Source organism: Athene cunicularia, assembly GCF_003259725.1.
Source record: "Athene cunicularia isolate RWA chromosome 5 unlocalized genomic scaffold, athCun1 chr5_part1, whole genome shotgun sequence".
In the NCBI taxonomy this organism is placed as follows: domain Eukaryota; kingdom Metazoa; phylum Chordata; class Aves; order Strigiformes; family Strigidae; genus Athene; species Athene cunicularia.
In genome coordinates, this window is record NW_020799101.1 from 36452161 (window position 1) to 36479253 (window position 27093).

The 27093-nt window shown below is 36.8% G+C and overlaps 1 protein-coding gene across 5 annotated transcripts in view; it reads left to right on the plus strand.

Moving 5' to 3' along the window:
- RAD51B (RAD51 paralog B) overlaps positions 1-27093 on the plus strand; it is a 451378-nt gene that overhangs the window by 61403 nt on the left and 362882 nt on the right. For all 5 annotated transcript variants that reach the window (XR_003398462.1, XR_003398463.1, XM_026848994.1 and 2 more), the window contains exon 7: positions 872-1055. Coding sequence is in view for 3 of the 5 variants with exons in the window: in XM_026848994.1 (XP_026704795.1) it covers positions 872-1055 (184 nt within the window). In the remaining 2 variants the exon portion in view is untranslated. The remainder of the gene's footprint in view (positions 1-871; positions 1056-27093) is intronic.

Here is a 27093-nt window from a genome sequence, read left to right on the forward strand (position 1 = left end):
CAAAGTTTTATGAAGAGTAATTCACTTACTTGAGGCCTTTTCGTGTTGATGACAGCACGGTCTCAAACAAAGTAAAACTTGTACAGAAAGACTGACATTGTTCTTCTCATTTCATAGCATGTGACTAATCCAGTTTATGTTATCTTATTTCTGATAGACAATTTCTATATTACCTGATCCCTGTAAACATTTAAAGGAAAGTGTTCATGTGACAGGTCTTGTCTTGTCTTGGATTGTGGAGCGACCATACTATAAGAGTTAAGTTTTCCATGAAATAGGAGTTTGCTCCTCCAAAGTACAGTTTACTTCCAGGAAGACCGGGACCACACCAGCAGCGGGAGAGAGGAATCTTCTAACAGTTCTTAACCTGAATGCTGTTGTTGGCAGTGTTGTATTGTCATGTTGTTACCTTAGGTTAATTTGTGAATACATTTTGCAATGCAAACGAATTAAGTTGTAGTTTAGCATCATCTTGTGTATTAGTGGAAGAATTCTAAGACTAGTTTCTCCTTCTAGTGCAGCTTTCAGAGAACAGCTAGTAGCATATTATGAACAGATTAGGTTTGGCATACTGTCTTTGGCGGTATATGGAAACGAATTTGACCTGCATATATAGACATGAAGAATTCTGGTGTTGGACCTCTTTTGGAGAGGTCTTGCCTTGGGTTATGTAGCCCACTGGAGCCTCAGATGTCTTTCCAGATCTCTTCAGTACATGCAGATGTTAGTGGAGGTGGTGTGTGAGGGGGAAGAAGAGGCACTGATTTTCAGCTTATTAAAGTAAACTTTTTATTTAAATAATTTCAGGGTTATAAGGTTCTATGGTGTAAACGATCTTTATCAGTGACTGGGTTGTTTTTGGTTTTTTTAGGATTATGTCTTTGGAAGAAGAAATTATTTCAAAGAAAGTTAAACTCATAATTATTGACTCTGTTGCTTCAGTTGTCAGAAAGGAGTTTGACACAAAACTCCAAGGCAACCTGGCAGAGAGAAGTAACTTTTTGGCAAGAGGAGCATCAGTGTTGAAGTATTTGGCAGAGGAGTTCTCAATACCAGTAAGTTCTTCCTCCTTTCTTAAGTTTTTGCCTTACAGTATCAAGTAATAAAATCTGAGAAGAATGAAAATGGCAGGCAGATGAAAACCAGAAAAAGCCAGTTGGAAAATAGTTGGGGAACAGAGGAACAGTAACTGTTCTGCTTGGTGGTTTTTGTTATTTTTTCTAATTTTATTTTATTTAGGACTTTAAATAAGGGTTTACAGGATTCTCGAACTGTATTTCAGTGCTTTGTTTTTTATTTTTTTCTTAAATCTTTTATTTTGTTGCCATTAAATATTGCTTACTCTGATGGTTCTGTTCTAATGTAATGCTTATCTAACTAGTGCATACTCTGATTAGATGAAGATTTTTTTCTGCCTCTGTCACTTCTACTTAAGTTTATAGAATCTCAAAAGGCCTTATGCTCTGGAGCAGTACAAATTGCTGTTGTGACTGATATTTTATGCTAATTAATGCAGAAAGGAAGATCACAGCTCAGCAAATCACTGTCTGTGGACTTGCCCCTAAAGTACAAAGGAAGAGACAGACACTCACTGCAGGGACTGGGTGGAACTGATCAAAAAGTGTTTCAGAAGATTTAAGCTTCATAAATGCGCATGTGTGTGTTCCTTCATTATATGATCAGTGGAGGATCATATCAGTTCAAAAGATGTCATTGAGACTCAACTCTTGAAAGTATTTCCTAGTATGGATAACTTACTCATCACTCCAGTATAAGAGAGAAACTGTGGCAAGAACTTGAGTAAGACCAGTGAGGCCTTTTCTCTCTGAGACTCCTGAGGTCACAGCAGCTATCATACCATGCATGTCAGAGGTGTGGAACTGGCTGACTTAAGAGAAATGGATTTCATTCTCCCATGTAATTTCTAAAGATGGGGAAAATGAAACCCTGTATAAGTGCCTTTAAAGTTCAGCTACAAAAGATAGTGTCTTAGTTAGTGTGCCCAATGTTTATAGTGCTTTCAAAAGCCAGGGAAGAATGGTGTGGAAGTATGTATGCTCTCATATTTTGGGAAAATGTCATGCAGCCCTTTGAGAAAGGGAAGTTTTATGGGAAGATACCCTTCTTCTCTATTTACTTCTCCTTTAGACACTCCCTGCTCCCCCCTTCACCTTCATTAAAATGATGAAGCTGAGCTGAATTGGAGCCTCTGACAGTTCAGACTGCTGTCCTGCTTATAGTCAGAGGGACAGTGTCGATATTCACAGAAGTCTTAGAGTTGCACAATATGAAGTAACCTAAAATTATGATCCTAATTCATCCTATGTAAGAAGAAAATAAAGCTCAAACATTTAAAGGTTTCCATTACATTATAGCTAACCTGTTTGCTTTAAGGCATCTGTGATACCTGGTGTGCTGGTCTGTCCTCCTTTCTCACTGAACGCTTTGGTAAGGAGTTCTGGGATTTTGGGCAGGAACTTGTGCTGTGGTCACAGCTCTGTCTTTTTCAGTTGGTCCGTGAGGTATCTTATGTTTTAAATAAAACCTTTAAAGATCTCTGCAATTACGTTTAAATAAACAGATTGAAAGCTTGTATATTTTTAAGCACTATTGATCAGGTTTATCCAATGGAAATACAAGGTTTATTATTAGGTTTATTCAATGGAAATACGACTGTATTTTCATTTATTGACATCTTTAAGCACATTGCTTCTCTGTTCATTCTGGAGTATTTTTAAAGATTTGTTAAATTTTATGTTATGAAATAAACTGCTGGGGGACGTTGGCTAGAGATTTGGCTTCTTGCAAACATGGATTCCTAGGCAAGGCTGCGTATGAGTAACATGCAAAATCCAGCATCAGAGTGTGTTATGCATCTGCACATGTTGGTGCCTACCAGAGTTAAGGCTGCTGTAGCTTACATTGCATTAACTCCTGCTACTTGAGGTTACAGCGTACCTAGGGTTCTCACTGTAAATAACTGTGTTGGAATTATTTCAGATGTTTTACTTACCTAAATAATCATAAATTTGGGACTAAAAGAACATTAGTAAGGTTGCAAAATCACTAATAAATTTGACACATGAAACAATATGTGCCACTTAGTTATACTGATTCTGCCATGAAATAAATACTGAGTTGGGCAACAAATAAGGGGACTCAGTCTGAGACTGAAAAAGATTTGGAGTTGATGACTGATAGGAGTTGAACTTGAAGTCAATCCTTTTGGCTGTAGCTAAAAGGTCTGATGAAAAACTTTGAGTAGTTAAGCAAGGGAACTGGAAAAAAGGAGGTTGTGTCCTATATATTAGTACATCTGGTGTTAATAGTCCAGGGAGGATAGTGGAAAATCAACTTCCAGAGAATAGCCTTGAAAATGACTGGGAGAAGGAGGAGCAGTCTTAGTAATTAAGATGTAAGGTGCTTGCTTTGTTTAGCTTAGCTAAGGAAATGTTAAGGGTTTCTTCGTGAGTCAGTATGTACCTACCTGAGAAAGAGGTATTTGATAAAAGCAACCTTCTTTTCAGCTGACAAAGGTACACCACAGTTCTGTGGTTGGAAACTGAATTAAGCAAGTTCAGACTTCAAATAAGGAATGTGTTCTTTCTGGACTAATTAATCATTGGAATGCATTACTAAACATAAATAGCTTCTTGTCACTGAGTATTTTTAAATGGGCTTTTTCCCCCATTTCCTAAAAAAGAAATGGGTTCAAATAGGATTAAATCTGGGGAAACCCTGTACTACCATGTTATGCTGCAGTTCAAATGAGTTTAACACAGTTCCTCTGTTGGCGTTTTAAATTCTCTAACTGCTTATAACTGTGTGTTCAGGGTGTCAGGATACCGAGTTTGATGTACAAAAGTGACTGGCATTCATAGTTTTTCCTGAACTCAAGGGGAGCTGTTTCAAACCCAAGTAGCTCTATGTGGTATGAAGTATTCAGGGAAAAAAGCTGACCTTATGTGCCTTGAAACTGATGGTCATTGTTCAGTAACCTCTCTGCACCTCTATTTTCAGTTTGTAAAATGAGAATAACAGAGCTGTTAGTTGTGAGGCTAAGGTCATTACTGTTAAGAAAGCACTTGTACTGTGTCTGTGAACAATGTGTAGATGCTCATTGGAAAGTAACACTTGCCACCCTCAGTGTAAAATTTAAATAATGTGTAGTAAATGAAACCTTAACCCATCTTTTAAGATGAGAAAAAAATATAAACCATATTCATTAAATGGCACCATCTTAGCCACTGAATGAAGGTTGTGTGATTGTAAATTTTTGCTTGACATAATTGTTTTTTAATTTTTTTGGTTTGTAAAGTACAGAGAAACAGGAAGCTTTTTTTTTCCTTATGTGTAAATATTAGTAAAACATAAGTTGTTTCTAAAAAAGTGAAACATGATACCTGATTTTCCATTTGATTCCTTTTTCTATTGAACTTAGTAGTAAGCCCAGTTCCATCCTAGGCTCTTCAAATGATGCCAGGGCAAGGGACTGCACAGGGTTTGGATTGCTTCTGGTCTATTGACAGGCCACCTGGCAGCCATACTGATGGCTCAACAGTCACTGAAGCTTTTTTCTACATGGAATACTGTGTCGCAGTGTCCCTTTTCCCCCCTCCCTTCACACAGTGGTGACCAAAACCTACTTTTTTCTGCCAGATTTGATTGAAACTATGCAATCAGATCAAAAGCAATTGCTAGAAACTGCTTGACTATAAATCAAACAAAAAGCTCTTTATTCTGGAACTCCAGTGAATATGTAAAGTTATATGAAAAGTTTACATTACATTTATATGTTTTAGAGCATGTTGTACCTGAGAGCATTTGGATCTGAGTTCTGTTACGTGTGTTGATGCTGTCTACCAGATTACATAAATATTTATGCATCAGTAATCAGTCCTATATGGTTCCACTCTCGTTTCCTTTCTTAGCCTTCTTAAAAAGAATAGAAAACAAAATACACTTTAGATTTTCTTTATTCTCTTCTTCCATATTCATAGGAATCTATTTATTAAGTGGTATTCAGTAAAAGTAGTTCAGTGTTCATGCTGGCTGAGAGAGAAATGTCTCCATTTCAGTGAAGATGTTACTGTAAAAGAGCTGAAACTAAAACCCAATGTGACTAGAATTGTTCTTGAGAATTAAGTGTTTAGCTTATAAAAATTTTTATTTATAAAACCTGGTCTTCTAGTTGTTAATACTTGAGAAAATGTGAGAAGCTGGCTAGACACCTCCATGGAAAAGCACTCTAAAAGTGACAGTTGCAAAACGAGCTTTAAATGTTCTTTTAAATGTCAAATTGAGACTGAAGATGAAATTTGCTTTGTAAATCCCCAAGGCTAATCAAATTACAACTCTGTCCTTTATACTTTTTGTCTGGGTTGTGTTCTTAGATCTGTGAAGTGAACCTTTGTTATTTATGATAAGCATGTTGGTTGTCATTACTACCAGCAAATGTATAATAGTATCGTTCATTTTTTTATTGTTCTTTCTGAGAATATGAGGAGAGATATTAGGAGGAGACACTTTCATCTCTCACTTGTGATTTATAGTGCAAATGAAAGACAAACCTTATGTAACTAATTCTAATGTTTTTATTTGCTATGCTAAAATAAATTAACAGTAGACAAGAAGCCCATAATTTCCACAGGTAATATTTTTTTCCCCTTTAGATGCCACACGCTCTATTTAAAAACTAAAAATTCACTTTGTCAGTATTGATACTATGACAGAAACTCCGTTCTCACATTTTTTCAGTACTTCATACTCACGCATTCTGCTCTGTAAACTTACACCCAAGATTTTAATTTTCTTTGGAAAGCCAAATGTTTGGCTAAATACATATTTGTTTTTATGTTGTGTAAGTTTTTTTTCTTCTTGAAATCAATTTATATGCACAGATTACTTGACATCTGCAGTGCCTTTTCTGCTGTCTGGTTAAGTGTGTTTAATTGTATCATCGGGGCTTCCTGCAGTAAAGTGTCTCAAGATGGAAGTGCTTCTTGGCAAAGAGAGAATATTCAAACAGTTAATTTTCTCTTTCTTTATAAGCAAGTATTTCCACTAGGCCTCATGCTTGCTTCTGCTTTATTCTGTTTCCACATAGATGGTTGCTTGTCAGCTCCTCTGCGCCTTTCCTGTTGCTATTCTCATATTTGAAAATACTAGTTTATGGAGAGCTAAACAAATTCCAAAATGGAAGATTTCTGAAGAAAAGTTGTTTAAATGCTAGTTCCCTTTGAATTGGTAATAAGTACATAGAAAGCTTGGAAAAAATGGATAGTTGATTTGTTGTTACAGTATATAACAACACTGTACGCTGGCTTTTTCAGAACTATGGAGATACATTAGATTTCCACGTGAATTTGTATCTGGACTGTAAGCTGCTGAAATGCAGACTTTGTTTTTATAGTTTGGTATTAAAATTTTTTTTTTTAATACTGGTGTTACAGAAACAGTAATTGAATCATCTTCGGAAGTTGTTTAAACCTAGAACTGAGTTATCAGCATTTTACTAGCCATATTTATGCCAGATGTGGTTCAGTTTCTAATGGTGAGAACTCAGTGGAAAGTATGGGTCCTCTTCTGTTGAGCTCTGGATATTTATGTAAAGTGTCTTGTTGCTAAAGTTCCAAGCATGTTTTGTGTTTGTGTATGTATGTCAAGTTGAATACCCTTCCCAACTGTTAATAGAAGAATCTTTATATTTCTATGTAATCACACTGAACTCCTGGCCATCTGCTTGCAGTGAAACTTTGAGGTTTACCTAATAATGTAATTCTCCTTTCAGTGTGGGGCTGCTACTTGCTTTGTGTTTCTCCCTCTTTGCCTCTCTTCCCCTCCCTCCCCTGCTCCCTTCCATATGAGTAGCTTTGGTGCTATTTTTCATTCAGTCTGTGTATTTCTATAGGGAGCAGCATAAAAGTTAAAACGGTGACTCTTTGCTTAGAAGACACAGAATAGTGCTTCTGAACAGCACAATTTTATTAAGATAAATCACTAACTTCTTGGAGAAACTGAGTTGTCCTTCTATGAACTCAGTAGGATGAAATGATACTATTGTCTGATGCTAATCATATTGTGAACATTATCCACAGAAGCATAAATATTTAGAATAACAAAGATATTGTAGAATTTGCTGACTTTTATTATTCTGTATGAATTAAAGAAACATTAAATAGTCCTCACTTTGTTTTGAACCATGGAAAACAGTAATTTGTTTCCTTTTCCTAAATCAGGAAAATTGCTTCCAAAACAAACTTTCTTCTAGTAAAGAACAATTCTTGTTCTCTTCAAGATGGTTCACTCCGCCTGCACCAAAATTCAAGTTGGTGTTCATGTCCTCGTTAAATGAACTGTGCAGCATTAGAAAATTTTGTTTGTGCTAGCTATATCAGAACTTTTGGTTTCAAACATATTTTCTTTTGGTGTAAAGAGGAATGCCTAACCTTGGTTCAGTTTAGGTAACAAGTAGTTTGTGAAACAAAACAGTTTATGTTAAGATTTCTTCCCATGTTATACTTAAAAGTATTTTCATGCCCAGAACTGAGTCTATAGCTTTCTTTTTTTTAAAATTAAATATTCTAATGTTACCCTTTGTTTTCTTACAAAAACCTGCTTAAAAAACAAATGTCAGAATTTCACGTATATATGAACAGTGCTGTTTGTAAAGTATAGTTTGGAATTAATTTTAAATTATGTTATTGTTTAATTAGGGAAATAGTTAAGGGTGACTTACCAGAGTTTGTTCTTTGCCCTTGCTAAAACTTCATAAACCCAGTTTTTGTTGGCAGATTGTTTCAATTATCCCTCCGCTTCATAGTATTAAAATAAGTAGTTCTGATAAAAGGGAGTTAATTCAACTGCTAAGTGTTGTGACAGTGGCAAAGTTAGATGGTTTTGTCTCGTGTGTGACTTAAAAATTATTCTCAGAAGGCACAACTTTGTTTTAGTTCTAAATGTCTGGTAAAAATGTAATTATAACTATCTTCAGTACTGCAGCCATCTGTGTACTTTTTTTATATGTGTCTGGAGAATATACATTTCTGCAGTTTATGGCCCAACACAGTGTTCCTTTTGGACTGTCTGTGCTCATAAAATGTTTAATACTGCTGAGGAAAAGGAATGAGAACTGGTAGAGCAGTGTTTCCTATTTTCATGTGGTGGTGAAGTATAGAAAAGGATCTAGTTTAAAGCTATGTGATACTGGAATTCAGTTTTCTTTTAAAGTATTCCCTCCATTGCTTTTTCCATTTTATAGTGCAAGTGACTTTGCCAAAAGCTATCATTCTGCACAATTGCACGTATGAAATTATGTAGAAGGCAGGCACCAGTATTAATGTATAGGAGAGGGAGTTGAGAGGAATGAGATTTTATTACCAGCGTTGGTTTTGATCTGCTATGCTATCATGGACAATGCTTTCTATAAAGGAGGACAGGTACTTTCCCTGATAGCTGCCTTGATTTGAATTTCTGAAAGACTTTGTCCAAAATAAATCAGCAGTTTCTAGCCTAACCCTCATTCTTGTTACACTTCTCTTGAGTTCCCTTCAGCTGATCTACATCATCTTGAAAGTGAGGTGTCCAAAACTGAGACAGTATTCCAGATGAATCTCTACTAGTGTTTAGGTGTGGAAAAGGATTTCTTCTCATGCCTTGTGGGGCATCCTCTTGTTTATGCATCATAATACACTGTTTGCTTTCTTTGCAACAGCCTGTCATTTACTTAACATTCATTAAAACCCTGCATCTGCTGACTGTTACTTAGCTGGTTTCTTCTCCTTCTCATGTGTTATTTTTCCTGACTTGGCAAGATGGTTTTGAACTCTGATCTTATATTCTAGTGTGCTTGCAGTCTCTACTCTGCTTTCCTGTTTTTGCAAGGAAAATGATCATTCCCTCTATTACAGATTCTTTGTGTAACTATTGGATAGAACTAGACTTCAAGCAGACTATACTGTCTTGTTCAATGGGAGACCTTTAAACACTGGTAACTGCTTTGTGTCATTTTCCAATAAACTTTGCATCTACCCTGCAATAGGTTCATCTAGGTTATATTTCTCTAAGTAAAATACCTATGTTCTACTGCTGAAATAAAAATACAGGTGGTTTAGGGGGTTTTTTGGTTGTTTGTTTTTGTTTTTTTTCCTTGTCATGTTGTTACTTTGTATGTGCTGTAGAAAACAACAGTAATTGTACTGAAGATCTTTTATGCCTTTTATTGGGAGTTGCGCATTTGGCAAGATGCACTGTTTTGACTGTGTGAAAAATTGCCTGAACCTTTAGGCCAATAAAGTATTTGTGACTCTGCAGCGAAATACTTAAGTTTTGAATATTTCATTCTTTTCGCATGTTTCCTTGTGCTTCCTTCCTGTCCTTTGATTTTATTTAAACTGTAGGTTCTCCCGGAATATTTCTGCTTTTGCATAATGTGTAACAAAGTGATTCTAGTCTCTAGACAGGATAGCAATACAAAGAATAGCTGACCAGATTACAAGTTGTTGGACAAATCTTACCTGTATGAGCTCAGTATAGACTAATTAGTGGTTTGATTTCTAGATTCTCTAGCTTTATGGTTATGCAGCCCCAGGGCTTTTGGGAATAAAGAGGACCTGCTGTGCAGTTGTTACTCCTAAATAATATTGTACCAGCCCCCTGAGGCGTAAAGGCATGGGGATAAGAGGAAATTAAGATTGGGTAATGCATATGTTACAATACAAATGTGCCCAGAGATCAAAAGTAAAAGTCTTATTTGCTTGGAAGCTGGTAGTAGCAGAGATGATTGTATCGCTTCCCTCTTTGTGTCTACAGGACTGCTTTGTGAGAATATTGCATCTGTATGGAACCAGGTGCACTGCTGGGGCTGCTTCTTCATGAAGTATGACCTGGAAGCTTCATGACACAGTGTACTTGCTGCCGTTAACTTGAGAACTTGCCTTTTTCCATCTGCAGAATTTCTTCTTTTTCCACACATGGTTGGATGGTAATAATAGACAACCAGACCAAACTATTGCAGCTGGATAATTGATTATCCTGTGCTGCCTTGAAAATAGAAGTATCTAGGTTTGCAGGACAGGCTTTTTCAGTGTGCACTTTTTCTTCTGCTGTTGAGCCTCTTGTGTGTTAGAAGAGCTGTGGGTCTTGCTCTGGTTTCCCTCCTCTGATTTGCTTGGAATTGGAATCTAAGAGCTGTAACATAGGATCTCCTGGTTCTGATTTTTCTATGAGAAGACTTCATCTTCTTTATTGAGAACATATATGTTTTGTATCTTTGTTCATTGAAGTTGCAGCTATCTGTGTTTTTTATTCACTCAAATTTTCTATTTAAAGAAGGAAACGCATCATTTTAATGGCAAGCATTTTAATTCATTTGTCAGAAATTCAGTATAATCGAACTGAGGGAGATTCATTCCAAATACGGATTTCAAGGAGAATCTATGTGATTTTGGTAACCTCATCAAAACTGTCATGTTGCCTCTTGCTAAAGTGCATAGCTATAACTTGTTTGAGAATATAGTACGTTTGTTGTAATATTCTAGGTAAACAAAACTAGATTTAGAGGGTCTTATAAAAATAAGACTGAGCAATGATCTGCAGAATTTTAATTGTACAGGAATGAATGAGATGCTGTTTTTTGTTGGTGAGACTATGTCTGAATTTCAGTAAGACATTCTCTCTTCCGCCCCCCAATACACTGTTAACATTTTTGATACTCTGTTTTGGATGAGCTCCATTGCCCACCCTTGAACACAAATAATTTTTCTCATCTTTAGATTCCAGTATTTTCAATACTTATGTATTTATTGTATCTCATACTTTTGACCTGGGGCAGAGTGTGCTTTGTTCTTTGATGATATTTGAGATCTTGACTGGATTCTTGGCAGACTGCAGTATTATATTTTTCGTGATGTACTCATTAGCAAAATCACCTCTAATACATGAACTAAACACTACTGTTTCATGGAACTGAAACCCTTAGTTTTTGTAGAGGAAAATTGCTTTAAAAGTGCTTACTGCTTAGTTTGCTTTTTGTAAGTTCATAAAAGTCCTCCCTAGGGAAAGGAGGGGCTTGCTTAAGGCTGCAGGCACATGCTGGTGCTCCAGGTACATTATTTTTCAAGAACATTAGTTTAAGAAAACCTGCTTCATATGTTGCCAGTCTTTGAAATACCAAGCTGAAGTTATTTGTCTTGTAAAGCCTATGAACAATACTAGAAAGCTACAACTGGATAACTAGAAGTTTGATGTAGGGCTCTGTGTCTGTTTCTCTATCAGTCTTAAATTTTTGCATCACCAAATGTATGTTGAGTGTTTTTTTTCCTTCCAGTAGTTGTGAGAGAAGATTGCAGTGAAAGGTGAGCTAGGTATGAAATACTAAGATGACTTCTTTAATTCAGACACTTGTCTTCTGTTATCTTCTGTTGTTTCCTTAAACAATTCTAGCAAACCTCAGGTCTGCCCTGAGAAGTTTGGAATGACATCTAAGAACTGGTCCCTTATGTCTTTAGCAAATTCTCTGAGTTCTTCAGGAAGAGTCCAGGAGCTCGCCTTTTTAGTGGTGTGTCCTTTTCCGTGTCATTTTCTGCTTAGATAATGAAGAGCTTGTTTAGAAGAGGAATTGACTGATAAAACATACAAAGCCTGCTTTTGTCAAAAATTGTTTTGGGGGAAAAAAAACCCCAAAATCTTCTGAATGTGCACTGTCATAAGATTTCCTGGGTGGGTATATACATCCAGCTGCCTAAGGCTGGCATGTGTTGGGCTTGTACAACTTTCTCTGGTTGCATGGAAAAGCTCCATGTCACGGCCCTTCCTGGCATTGTAATGGAAACAGTTGTGTCTGGGCTGTGAGTATAAAGTTTCTGAGGAGGCCTGCGTATAGACCGTATGCACAGAACTACTCTACTGTGTATTAGAACAGATAGGCTCTACTCTGCTTCTGCGCTGCTCCTAAAATGGAGCTACTAGAAGCAAACAGATGCTGCTGAAACAATTTGTGAAGGCTGCTCCTGCTTGTTTTTTTGAGGAGCAGATTTGCAACACTAAAGGAGATTGTTACTGGCTTGAGATACTGTTTTGGGCGTGGCAGCAATGCTTGCTGCTGTGCCTCCTCTTTCAGTTGGCTTACGGGAGCCACAAAAGAGGGAAAGAACTACCGAAGTGGTGAAGCTGCTGCCTGGAAATCCACTGCCCTGCAGCCCATTCTGAAGTTGTCCCTAGGAAGGAAGGGCCACCACATATAAGCTGCAAGCAGAATAAATAGTCTGTGCAAATCAGAAGTGGCATGTGGGTAGCAGGTTAACTGAGCCTGCATTACGGAAAGTTTGAGTAGTCCAAAATCAAGAGGTGGTCAACCAGTGTCAGAGATTAAACAGCAACAAGAGGATAATACATGTTTTTTTACTTCCTACCTGCATTGTAATTCATTTCAGGATAGAGTTTGCAACTGGTTCATACTTGCTGATGAGCTCAAACAAGGATGTAAACCAGCTGAAAAGCAACCCAGGAAAAAAAATGTAGTGGGCAATTGTTGTGCAGCTGAACAGGCACTAATGTAGACAGAAAGGAGGGGCGGGAATGTGTGGTTTCTGGCAGCAGAACAAATTTTGAATGTAAAATTGCATCTTCAGTAAAAAGGTTAAGTATGAGTAAAAATACTAACCAGGTTATTACTCAGAACAAGCAAAGAAAGAGTGTTAGGTGCTTGAAACATCCTTTAAACTTTTAACAGCTCTAGGAAGTATTCAGTTGCATACCATTATTATGATGATTTGTACTTTGACTAAAGGTGAGGAAATGACTGGCTGCATACAGCCTATTCTTACATTGCTTAGGGCTTTTGTGCGTTATTAGGTCAGTGTCCTGGTTTTAGTCTGCATCATAATATGCTGTATTTGGAGTTGTAATATATCCATGCATAATGAATTATAGTTGAGGTCAGAAGCTATGCTGAATAGTAGATTTTCAAACCACAGTATTTCTTCCTATGCTAAAATTCAGAATGAAATGTATAACAATCCATAAAATAGCTGGTACAGTTCATAACATGCTTGCATTCTTTCATTATTAATAGTTTCATATGCATCTGTCAGCATGCTGTGGCTAAACCATTAGCCAAGTTTTTGCAGCTGCTGCTTTACAAGTTTGTAGAATGTAGTTATCTCCAGCTCCTGTTTTTTGTCTACTAGTAAGAGGAAATTTTACAGAGAACTTACTAAATTGTCCAAGATTAGAAGTTCAGTTCTAGGTGAAAGTCTGTGATCTTGATTTAACTTACTTGGCCCATCGTGCTTTTCCTGTTCTCTTCTTCTTTGAACTACATTGATCTCAGCAGTTGTTTCAAGTAATAGTGGTTTGTTTAATCTCATTAGAAGTTCTGCACATAGTTATAGTCCTGTATTTTTGTAGTTCTATTTTTAAGAACATTTTGTGCAAATTATAGTTGCTAATTTGATCTGAAGATAGAGACCCTAGAGAGGTCTGTTTTGAGATGAATGGGTCTGAATAGTACGTGTGGGGTTTTTTGTTTTGACTCCCTCCATTAAAATGTGGATGAAGATAAATATTGTTTGCAGCAAAGATAGCTATTGATGTAGAAAAAGTAGTATGTATGTAGACTGCCAAACTACTTTGTGTGTGATACTGAACAGTTCCTGAAGAGTAACAGTTAAGATTATTGCTAAATCAAAATATTTTCATACTAGTTACTTGGAGATACAGAGTTTCTGGAAATATTTGTGTGGTCCAGTATCTCTGTGTATGTGTGTGTGCATTTTAAAATTCCACTACTGTCAAATTCCAAAGGCACAATTTGTAAATCATGATAGATACCTGCTTTTCTCCCATTTTTGATGCCAGATAAAATCTAATGTAAGTATGACATTTCTAAATGATAAAGTAATAACTGTGTATATTTACAAGGTTCTGTCTGCTAGAATAACATTATTTATGCTGACAGGATGTGATGAAATATTTGCCATCTTATAAAACCCAGTGCTAGCGAATAAATTGAATTTTGCATACTTGACTGTCGCACCTGCTTTCAGTCCAGTCATTCACCTTTGACTGGACCACTAATATGTCAAACCTCTCACCAGTTTAGTACAGTGGCTGTTGAAATACATACTAAGTTATGTTTCCATTCATTTCCAAAGCCTTAAACTTGTTATTTTCGTGCCAAAAGCCAACTATTACCAGACATTATTATAGAGTGGTAGTAGATCAGGCTGTTACTAGACTTGTATTTCAGTTGCCTTAATGTCTCATTCGCTTGTTTTTTCTGGTGTTGGAGTGTTCCTCAATGGGGTTAGTTTGAAAGAATATCTGTCTTCTATTTGGTTATTTTAATACTCATTTTTATTTCAAGTGCTCTACTAGCCCTTAAACACTGCTGGTTTTAATATTGTTTGAAACTGGCTTTGCAGTTCCTTCTGAAGGAAATCAATAAGTGCAGAAGCCTGCACTGTTTCTTCTTGGTCACTACAGTTGAGTCCTCTGGATGCTAGAGGTAAGGTTTGCATGTGGTGAATATGTCATGAGTTGTTGTACAATGACCTGCTGCTTTTCATAGAGCTTCCCAAACATGAGGAGGTACTAAACAGATCTGTGAATAGCCAGGAAATGAGAGCTTGTACAGCAATACCGTTTACTCAACTCCATTTGCTCTTTGGAACTAATGATGCAGCTTGAATGGTAGGTGCTGCTTAAAATCGTGAACCTGGCCCTAATATAGCTGTAGAGCTCTGGAATTCTGGAGCAGAAAACGCAAGAATTTGTAGCCAGGTCTGAAGCATATGCACGTCATGTTGACACTGTAATTTATCCTATTAAATATAGCTTTAGTATTTAAGTTGGGGGTTTTGTAACTGTAATGTTCATCAGATATTGATAAAGTAGAAATGCTGGTAATTAAGAACAATCAGTCACTTAGCCCAGTTCATCTGAAGATGAGAGATAATGTTGACTCTTGGCATAGCAAACTTCCTTCTTGCTAGTATTTGAATACCAGACACTTAAGATTCTGTTGTTTAAGAAATCATATAAGCAATTGGCATTTTTAAGGCAAAACATGATTTAGATTTCGTCCGTAAATATTGCTATATGTGAAAAGAAAAAAACACGAGGAGAATAAAATTTCTGTGATACCAGGCAAAGATAGCTTGCTCATGATGCTGTGGTAGAAGGGACAAGAGTCATATTGGTTGTATTCCTGGGCTCTAAAAATACAATTACTGTAATTTGCTTTGTCAGAAACTATAGATAGAATTACAATGTTAGGGTTTTTTATCAATGCCAAAGTTTTTCAGTAATCTACGTACCAACTTCAGAATATTTTAATTACTACAGCGTTCTTCTTAGCTTCAGTAGATCTGCCTCCTAGTTCAGAGCTGTAACTGATGAGGTAAGGGTAGAGTGCAGAAAGATTGATAGGGAGTGGTGTGAAAGTTGGTTGTTTTTTTTTTTTTTTTTTTTTTTTTTTTTTTTTTTTTTTATTAGCTCAATTGATACAGTCTGGGGAAGGGAGAGTTTTCACTAGAAATCTGAAGAGGGGCTTAGGAAAACCTGCCTGTCAGTCTAGTAAAGGAGGGTATTTCTGCCTGTAAACTTTTCCTCCTCTAGTTTAGTCTCTGTAGAGTTACTGATGAGTAGAGACATTAAGCTTTCCTAGCTTTTCTGTGTTACTTAACCTGAACATTTCTTTGATATTTAAATTGCAGTTTTGTAATATACTGTAAGACACCAAATGCTTGTGCATCCCTTTGTCTGCAAGTCATGTAGTACAGTAAGTAGTACTGATATGCTTAATCATTTGGCATTAATGTATTTTTGGGGGGATCTGCTCTCTTAGTGTAGGCATGTGGAAGTTCTGACAGAAGAATAAAGACAACAGAATTTTCTGTTAAATAGAAATACTTGTAAGACATTCTGTAGAGCGGGCAGTTTATAGTTTTTGATGGTACTGACATGGAAGCAGAAAGCTGACACTCCTCCCCCTTCCTGAACCAAATTTTAAAGCAGTTGGAAGTGAAAATTGTTGAAACCTCTCTTGAGTTTTTGCCATCATCACTATGGTTGATATGGTTGGTGTTTTATCTGTTGTATGTAGCAGTGAGAACATCTGTCTTACTCCTAAAGGTTTTCTTTTTCATTTTCTTCAGTATGTATCTCAGAAAGGTATCCCCAAATGGAGTCCTGCTTTGGAGGTGATTATCTTTCACTGGTTTGTTTCTTTCTCTAGCTCCTCTAAATAGGTGATAAGAATCCAATTTAAAGACACCTTAAAATCTACCATCTTGTTATACCAGTCATGATATAAAATCTAATTTCAATACCAGGAGTGAGTTTTCCTTGGAAATGGTGAAGAAAGTGACAGCATAAATTAAAGTTGCACCCCTTTGTGTTAATTTCTCACTAGTCATCTTTTTTTCCAATCTCCTCTTGTATATTCTTCTTTTTAGCTTCAAGGCTGAAGAGATGTTATCCACGTTCTTTACAACAGCAGTCAATTTACAGTGCCTATTTAGTCACTGTTGAATTTGTTGTATTTTATGTTTTCTGAAAGAAACAGCACCATGTTGTCTTGGTCAGTTAGGATGAAAATGTGTGTGGCTGACAATTCACAGTGTACTCATCAGACTTACGCTCAGTAATATTTTTATATTTGTGATTGAAGGTGAAATTTCACTGGTAACTTTTTGACAGTGCTGTGAGCCTTTATAGATATATTTATACACACATAGATACACACCTTACATTACCTTTCTTATTCTTACAGAAGCATTTGTGCAGCCATATAGGGAATTGGAGTGGGGAACCGATCCAGCTGAAAAGTGGTCTTTCAGGGTTTTTTTCCTGAATAACTCTTCACCTGAATGCAATGTCGCTGCATCTTGTTCACTTGTATTCCATTGTAGTCCCTACATCCTTTTGTAAAAACACCTGTGTTGCTAACTGGTCTTTATTTTTAAACTTGGTTATCCTTGTAGCAGCTTGTGCTTTGTATTTTCTTGAATTGCAGCTCTTCCTGCTCCTGCCTTTTTTAAAATTTATTTTTGCAAGTATTTGTCCAGTCTTTTGAGACCTTGAAGGCTAATCCTGTCCTGTCATAGTAGGTTCCTTCCGTTTATGGTGCTGATGCAGAAGCATTTTGCTGGAGTGGTGCAGTGGGCTTCAGTTCTGGTACTGAACGTTGTGCTGTGGTTTATCTGTTCCTGTCACTAGAATGTACTAATTGAACAACATGTGTTTTTCAGCTGTATGGGTTAAGACTAAACTTCTTATCTGGCTTATTTTCTGTATTAATATAATGAAACATAGTGATGGCAGGTGATTTGCAAGAAAGTAATTTCATCCAGGGTCTCTAATTATACTGAAACAACAGACACTGACTTTTGAGTCACCAGAACTTGAAGACAGAATTAATTCCCTATGCTGTAAGTCATTGCAATCCATTTTTTCTTAATAATTTTAGACATCGAAATATTACCATTTAGATAAAAATACTAACTACAGAAACATTTTCAGGAACTGCAAGAAGATTTTATATTCTTTTGGGGTTTTTGGTTGCTCATTCTGTGTAAATTGCATAAATGATCTGGCAATGTTGGTGGAATATGGAGACAGTATATAAAGGAGTTGACTAGCTTTTAAAAGAGGAATCACAGGCATATTCTGCTTTCTATACTTTCCGAATAGCTAATGTATAGAAATTCTGAAGTGTATTCTGTTACTCATTTTGAATTCCATCAGCCCATTGTCATTAATTTTCTGTTCCATCAATTGCCTTCAGAATGTGTTTATGGTCTTTTGATAGGAAGACATGTTTTGTAGTAGCTAGATATTGAACTACGAGTTGTTTGGATTATGTTCTAAGCAGTGTTGTTGGGTATCTCCCCTGGCCCAAGTTTGACATGTAAAGGAAAAAGAAGCTTTAATGTAAAGACCTGTGGATGAAGGGTATTTGTGGCAAATATTGTTTGCTCAGCAACTGAAGTAAGTACAGTGTTCTTATTCTAACTTCCAACATACTGTCCTGTACCAATTTTGTATGTTTGATTTCAGACAAAGGTAGTGGCTATGTATTTTGCACAGTGCCTGATTAAATTTGCTTTTGACTGTGACTGCTATGTAGCTATTGCTTATGGAAGAATGATACTATTTTTAAATGCAAATCAGTTATGTTAATTTAGATCCTTGCAGTAAATGTCTAATCAGTGCTTGCTGGAGAAATAATAAATATAGCTGGCTTAGTGGAGAAGCTTATTGTTGCATGTTACAAGTTAAATTCCTCTCCTTGTTAAGATTTTGCATAGTTAATCTTATGAACTTCAGTATTCGCTTTGAGATTCAATATAAAGAAGCCTTAATTACCCATTTCAGTTAGGGAATGCTTTATTAGCTGAAATATGCTATTTGTTATTTAGTGGTAATTTTTTCACTATACAGACCTTTGATGCTCCCATGGACAGAGCTGGGAGTTGGCTGTACTGGTGCAGCCTTTCTCCCGCAGCAGCATCCACCAGGTGGTGCCTTTTCATCACCCGAGAGGGAGCGGAGCTTGGCGTTACAACGTGCGGGCTGGCTTTAGGCCTGTTGCTTGGCAGAAGTGGGAAGCTCACATACTGAGGTGAGAGTATAAAGTGAACACTATAGTTCTCCGTTCTTTCCAGCCTTCGTAGTTGGAAACTGACTGCGATGCTCCGAAATTCAGAACTAGAAGAGAAAGGTAGTGGCTTGGAAATCAAAATTGAGTCATCTTGGCAGAATCATGGAAGGCCTGGCCCTGGAATACTGTTGTGCAGACCAGGGAGGTTATATACTGTCGGAGCATCTTGTGAAATCAGACCTAGAATTGCAACAACTTTTTTCTGTCAGGCTCAGGCCATCTTGGTGGAACTATTCAGGAGCCTGAAAGTGGAAGAATGAGAAGCATGTTAGGCAAGTGCTGTGCAGCTTGGGGGGGTGTGGGTGAAAGGGAACTGGCATAGCATTGGCAGCGCTCTTTTAGTTACATCATAGTTTATCTTTGAAAGGTGAATTCAGTTGAAGACGAGGCAGTTGGAAAACACTTTGATATATTACTCTCTATTGCAGAATAAGACCTGAGAACAGAAGTATTAAAGAGTTTTTCACATGACCGATATGTAATTCCCAGCTGTGAACCCTCTGGCAATGAGCATGAAATCCAAAACACAGCTGATAGGGGAAAGGGCTGTTGTCAGCCCAGACTGAACACTTGAGTATTCAGAGCATGGTGCTTTTACAGACAGTGGAGTACATCTGAATAATTTGGTTTTGAGATCTGTGCAGGAACCTCCTCCTAGCTGTGTGCGCTTTCAGATACAGTGGCAATCAGTGCTGAAGGAGAACCAGGTGTGCACCATATTGTACCAGTTCTTCTCCAGAATAGCAAGCCTTGGCCCCCACCCCCCCCTTATGCCTCTTTGCCAAATTTCCTGCTGTAAATTGGTCTTATGTTTGCCTTTATGTACCTTGTGACCCCTTCAGAATATTTGTGGTATTTTAAACCCTGCATTGTGTGCATGACACAGTGTTTAGTTTGGAAACAAAGTTTAATTTAATCACACATGCTGATTGTGGTGTTTATTTTGGAACAGTAAGTAGGAGGCAACCTTTTATATTTTATTAGTCTGGATGAATTCTCCCTGTTACTTGATAGCCATGTATAAGTTTGAACTAAAAAACCTGAATTTCAGAGGAATGCTGAAACATGGATGGCACTTGAATATAGCCTCTCATCTACTCTGGGCTTGGATTGGACACTTAGATTTGGACACCTAAACTCTTTGGGTTTGTGGTTCACTGTGGTGATAGTGATAGAGTGGCTGCTTTGTTTTTAAAGGATTGTGTATCATTCCTCTTTATGTGCCAGTGGAGCTGGAGAGGGACCTGTTTTGGAAAGATCAACATTCCCATTAGAGGAGAGGCTTTTTCTGTTGGTTTCTTCCACCTATTACAAATGAAGTGAGCTGTGTTTGCAGAGGGAGGTTATAGCTCTGTGGCCCTGGCCTTGTTTCGTTTGCTTCCCACACGTCTGCATTTACAGCAGAATAAGCAACTGTTAGAAGCTGATTTACTCCTTGTCACAAACTGCCCTCTACTTCTACAATCCCAGCAAAACTGCTCCCATGGTCTGCAGTTAATGCATATGGTGGTAATTCTAGTCCCAAATCTTACCTTTCTCTGAGTGCTGAGGGTCTTGGGGAGAAAAAGGGGGTGATTTTCCATGAGTCTGGGTGATGGAAAAGGATGTAACAGCTGAAAGGACTCCACCAGCAAACTAATGCAGTATTGCAAGGACACCTGTGTTCAATACTTTGACTGCTGAAGTGAAGCAATTTTGATGCAAAATTATGTATGTCATGAAATAGCAGATACTGTATAAGATAGCTAAAGCTGTGTGTTGTAAGAATAACTCGAAGCTGTATTTTTCCTGTAATAATCTACTTGTATTTTTTTATAAGAAGCTTTCCTTCAAGAGAGGTGTTGGAACTCTCCCCTAATAAAGCAATGCACTTAAAAGGCAAGATTTGATAATCCAGGGATTTTTGAGATACATGTGTTTTCTATTACAGATCCCTGTGTAGCAAATGCAGTGTTATTTCTATGACAGTTATCTGGTGGCTCTTGGCAAATGCTGTTTTTCTGGTGTTTGCTGTAAGTTTTTTTTCCATATCTGATCTCCTTGATCTTCTGAAAGAAAACAGGATGTTATGATAAGAGCATAATCAAGATGAGAGGAAAAACAGGCCAATTCTTTGTTGTGGTTGTTTTTTTGTTGTTTTGTTTTTAAATGTAATTGAAAAATCTGACAATCTGCTTTAGACCATTATATTAACTTGGATTCCATACCACAGAGGTGACTGTCAAGTCTTCTGAGCGTAGCATGTGTGTTAATCTGCGTGGAGGACAATACTTGAAGGTATGGTATCAAATTTGGCATAAAATTGACGAGTTATTTCTGTATGATGTTTTTGGCACTGTCTTCCATTTGTTGTCTGGAGAAATACTGCACTTGAGTGCAGACACAGTAGATGGCACTTGAGTCATTAATTTTATGGTGTAGGAAAGAAAGCCAAACTGGGTTATGGAGGTAGCTGATTGTAGCAATAGGCACACTTTATTGAAAGAGCAGCTTCAAAGCTTTTGCTTTCAGTTCAGTAGTCCTAGAAGAAAGTCAAACATGCACAAATTCTTTTTTCTATTTAAGCAGACCCTCTCCAAGTCCTTGAATTTGTAAAAAAGTCAATTGAGCAAGACATGATCAGCCTGAATCATAAATACATAGTGCCAGATTCCCTTTAAACACGTTGCCAGTGTTTGGTTTTGTAATCCGTTGTTTACAGCATATTCTCTAATGTAGTTTCTTCATTTATTTTTTTCTAGTCTTGCTTACTCCATCAGACCATTTGTGATGTGACCTCTGATAGCAGGTGAAGGATAAAAATCTGCTAACAAAGTGAATTTCTAACATTAGTCTTATTATCAGATCAGTTTGAATACTACGTTTATTACTGCAGCTAAGTCTGACAACCAGAGCTAAGCGTATGCTGGTAGTTTTGCTAATCAAAATGTAAGCATATGATTTAGGTTATTCCAAAATGGTTGCCTTATGCTGTGTTCGGGGATATGCCTTGGACAGTACTATTGTGGTCGTCAACATTTTCAATACCAGCATTAGGTAATAGATTGACAGTCCTGAAAGCTGAAGTAGCAGTAGAGACCTCAATAATATCCTGTCACTATGATTCAGCACTGATGTTTATTGCTGAGTTAAGAAGGTGTAGTCAGTTCATGATTCATTCTTTGGCCTTTCTGCTGATGCTCTCTCTTACAATACTTATTTTAATGAGGATGCTGTCAGACTTGAACCCAGGAGCTAGCTTCTTTTATATTCTTCTTCCTAGGTTGTTTTATCACTCTGCTAATTCCAGATTTTAGAGTTGTTAAAACAAATTTGAAGAACAAAACAGGATGTTTATTTACTAGAGGACAGAGTTCTAACTGTATGTTTCATTTTGTTTAACCGATGTTTGTAAAATAGGTAGAGATATTTATGTATGCTTCACCAATATTTATGTGATTGTTAGTACATTTGGAAAAAAATGCTTCACGTTGAATAGGTGTTATCTGTCACTGAGTTTGACCAGTGTGACCAGGGAGCTTACCCTTTGGTTTATTTTGCTTTATTTGACAGTGAGATTCATCTTTCAGTACAACCCTTTCTGACTGGTTATCTGGATGGACAGAAGCTAAGAGAAAAGCATAGAGAACTTTGTTCGAGGGTGTAAATTATTATAGCTAGCATGATTAGGACAAGTCCTCTGGTGTAGCTGCATCTGTCCCTAATTCAGGATACTCCATTCAGGTTAGAGAGTAATTAAATCCTTTTAGCAGCTAGTCAGTTTTGTGAATGTTTTTTCTTTCCAAAAAGCCAGCCTTTTCCTCTTTGATTGAGACTCCTCAGCAGGAGGTACCTTTTTGCTTTGCCAGTTGGAGAAAGCCCACATCCACTTACAAAGACTATACTGGAACTCCCAGGCATTTCATTTTAATTCTAGGCAACCATCCCTTTGCTGCTGCCTTTGGAACAGCTCAGCTGTGGAAGAAGTGAGCTAATCTGGAAATTTGAAAGTAAAGTACTTAGTGAAGCCCTGGGGTTTACGGTTGGAGTAATTAAGGAGAGGAATTGCACACCCTGTACTTGATTTTTGTTTTAATTAGTCTTCCTTTGATCTAGTTTCTCAATTTAAATTTTAAGATTTGAATCAACAACCTGCCACAGTACATTGCTTAACTCTTCTCTTTCCCAGCCTGTAGAGGAGATGCAGAATATTGTTTATGCTTTCTGTTTTGTATTTTGTTGGGGAAGGTTTTGGCTGTCACTCCTGCTTCCTATTTTCTGCTGGGATTCTTTCCGTCTCTCTCATACTCTCATTTCCTCCATTCTTCCTTCTCCTTTTCCAATCTATTTTCTTTATTCCCAAACATCTTCACCAAGTTTCCATTCAGTTTAGGATGTAGTTGAGAATTGTAATGAATCTGCCTCAGGCATCTTTGTAGATCATCTCCTTCACTGTGAATCAGTCCCACTCCATGTGACTTCTTTATTGGAAGAGCTGTCTTCGTCACTGTTGCCAATTGGAAGAGGCTTCCTGCACTTCTCTGCCTTGCTGGATGAACCAGCTAATTTTAGTTCTTATTTGAAAAATCTTTTTTTATTTCTACCTTGGCATCTGAAATCTGCTTTCCTATGTTAATATATTCTGTCTCAGTTTATCACCATGTTGCTTTTGTGGTACAGCACAAGGGTATTTTCACATACACTGTATCTGCTACTTGGATGTTGAAGCATGCTTAAGTCTACTGTAATGATATTAATGATGAATATTCTTTGTTTTCTAGCAGGTTTTGATAAGTATAGTGCATGATTGTTGTGCGGGGCCCTCTTGATGGAAAGAAACTACCAGCTTTAGAAAGAGAATGGCAATTTAAGTCAGAGGCATCGGGCCAATTGTGATTTTTTGAAATACTGAAAACATTAATATCAACATAAAACAAATAAGACTTTAGTTTTTGAAGTCTTATCCAAAAACTTTTCCTGCCAAAAAGCTGCTGGGCAAATATGGTAAATGGCATAGGAACCTGGTCTATCTGCTTTGAAAAAACAAAACTTTATATTGACATTACCAAGATTTGAACTTTGCTTCTAGGAGTTGGGTATTTTAATCTAAGCTATGTTACTATTAAACTTTTGTTATCTCTGAGTTGATATGTGCCCTTTTATATTTTATAAATAAGCAGAAGATATTTGGAGCTTCTGATACAGTTCAGTGCACAAAAATGCTTATGGATACACGTTGTAGTTCTGATTTCTTTTTGGCAACCAGTCAGTCTTTTTTTTTCTTTCTTTCCCCAAGCAAAGGAGACCACGCTACTGATTTTTCCATGATAATTTGCCTGATTGATAGTACAGCTACCTTTTTTTTTTTTCCTACTCTAATGTATATATTCCTGCTAGCTTTTAAATGTTCCCTCCCTTGTGTTTCCTGTTTTGTTATGGTCCCTGGGAATCAACAGTGCAGCTGTCCTGTGGCCAGCACAGTTGCTGGTAGGTGGATGGAAGGAGACCTTGTCTAGTGCTTTGCTTTATTTGTGAATTTTAGCTAGTTGCTATTTATGTTAATCGCAACATTACAAGGTTAAAATTAGTTTTGTGGGTTTCTTTTAAGTAATATGGTTATCTAGTTGCATCTGTTGCATTTTGAGTTAAAAAATAGAAAGAGGTTCTGTAGGAATCTTCTGCAATGTAGTGGAATCTAACTTTAATAATGGTTCTTTTACTCTCTGATATTATGCATCTCGGCTTTGATAATTACAATGAAAAGCCTAATCAGTTCTAGGCTTATGTGACTTCATGGTATAGCAGAACGTTAAGTTGAAATATACTGGGTATATTTTTCTCCTTCAAACGATGAAACTTCAACTTTTTATAGCCCTTAAGCATACAAACAAAACATATTGAAGATGTACCTGAGCAACAAGTGGGGAGAACCAAGTATCCACTATTTTAAAAATATAAGTATCTTAATTATCTTAGTATTCCTTAATTATCTTAGTACCTTAATATCTTAGTACCTTAAATAGTATAACCTTTTTATGCTCCTTGTCTTTGATTAAGTTTGGGGTTTTTTTTGAGAGACTGTTTTTTTTTTTCTTTTAGTTAGGACAGAGTTTCCAGTGGTAAAACTGATGTTTCTTGAGATTTTGAACAGCAGCAATGAAATAGGTGTTAATTACCAAGAATACCAGCTTGGCATTTTTAGTTTTTTTCACAAATGCTACGCCACATCAGATTTTCTATAAACCTGTTGTTTGTGATGTCTACCAAACAGAATGAATACATTTATTTCAACAGTTCTGGTGATTACTCTTAACTGCTTAAACTGGGATTTGTCATTCACATCAAAACCACTCTTATGGTAGTAGTTCACAACACTTGACACGGAGATAAAATTTTAGAATGTGGTTCCAAATGAAGTAAAATCATATTTGAAAAGCTCTAAGATAAGTGTAAAATTGCATCTTTCCACATCTTGCATATGGAAATGACTGTTGGTTTATGACAGAATTGAGGAATCTGTAGTTAGTGACACTTTGCTGCTGCAATTGAATAATTTCAGTCCTGCAGGTTGTAGGAAGACTTGTAGGGAAGTAACTAGATCTTATTGGGCTGAGGCTTTCCCATTATCTCTGGTAATTTGAAATACAGGTGATAGCACGAGCAGTGAGTAGCTGATCATATGTGATAGTGTCCGAGAACTGAGTGGGGTAAGGCTTAAGACAGGAGGAAGATAAGAGTGGGAGTCGTCCCAGTTTTACATGGTGCAAGAAATTTCTACTCTGTCTTGCCTTATACCTTATCTTTTGAATAAAAGCTGATTAAATGAAATATAGGTGTGACAGCCTTTCTCAAGAAAACTGCATATAAATGCATCCCCTTAGGCCAGAGATATTTGAACACAGCGCTGAAGAGGATAAGATATGCCCAGGTTGCATTGGCTCTATTTTAACTTGAAATCAAGAAGTAAAGATAATAGTCAGATGAGCAAGTTCAGCCCTGACACAAGAATAAATATTTTGTACTGTTGTCCATTCTATCACAGTAGGTACTTAAAAAATCGAGAAAAAAACCTCCATCTGAAAGGTGGTTTCCAGTTGCTCACTAATCCATTGATTCTGCTTTTGATTATTACAGTTACTCATCCATGTAGTGTTGAGTTTATTAGATATATTACGATAAAGTTTTGTAGTCTTTAAGAATTCTATTCACAGTTTCTCTTTGATCTTGCAATCTGCCATAAGTTTGACCTCAAGTACTTGAAGGACCTACAGTTTCTTTGAGTATGGTTTTGACTCTTACAAGCTTTCTTGAAGGAAGCAATGAGATAGGAGGCTTGCAAGCAGAATGTGGGGACTTAAAAAGGAGTTTTACCAAAGACTTAGTTCTGCGAGAAATAAGAATGGTTAAGCAATTATTTTCACAAAGATACAAATACAAAATACATTTTGACTGCTTTGCTTTTGTAATTACATGCACAGTTCCATATTCTAAGCATGAAAAGTGAAACAAAAAACCCATGAACTTGTAAATAAAAGTAATTATTCCAGCGTATTGGTAATGAAGAAAGTAAGAAAAAATTGCTGCTGGTTTACATCTAAGAAAGTTGATGATGTACTGCATTGTAAATTGCACATTATCTTGATTACTTGATTGTTTTTGTTTTTTTTTAAGTTATGCAGGATAGTATTTTTCTGGCAATAACCTTAAAATTAAAGTTCATAGTAGTGCAACACTGAGTGAGTCAACTTCATTCTAGGTTTTGAAAAAGCAAGAATAAGGAATGGTTACCTTGTTATTTTGGTTTGCCTTGAAGAGAAATCCCTCTACTATAACACAGAAGTCAGAACTGAATTCTGAGTGGTTATGGAGATTCACCAGAAATGCCAGAAATGGAAATTTTTCCAAAATATAGGGGAATTTTAAGTTGTTTGGGTAAAGTGATCAATCTCATGCATGGCATATATAAGTTTATGTGTTCTCTGTTGGATCCATTATGGAATAAATTAGAAGAAAATAAGAAAATGCAAACTGCTTATTTAAGGAATAAGCTGTTTACTCAGCAATCTGTCTATCTTTGTCTAATCTTGGGGAGGTACTGCTTTGTTTCATGAATATGCTGCAGTATAGAATTCCATGGACAAGTACAGTTTTAGAAAAAGACATGGGAATTCTTTTAATAACATGACATGGAATTTTCAAGATTGTATTAACAGATCAATTTATATTTTTTCTAAATCGTTTGAAGACAGCCTCCTTTTTCTGGCTACTGAAAACAATATCCATATGTTACTTTTCATATGAGATAAATAGAGCACTGTTTTAGAACCAATGACTGATAGTTTAGCTTTAATAGCTTTTCTTAACTCAGTGCAGTAAGTGCCAAGCTTGTTTAATTCACATTTACACAGCAGTGAATTTGGAGGGGATGCGGGGAGGAGATAATTCAGAAT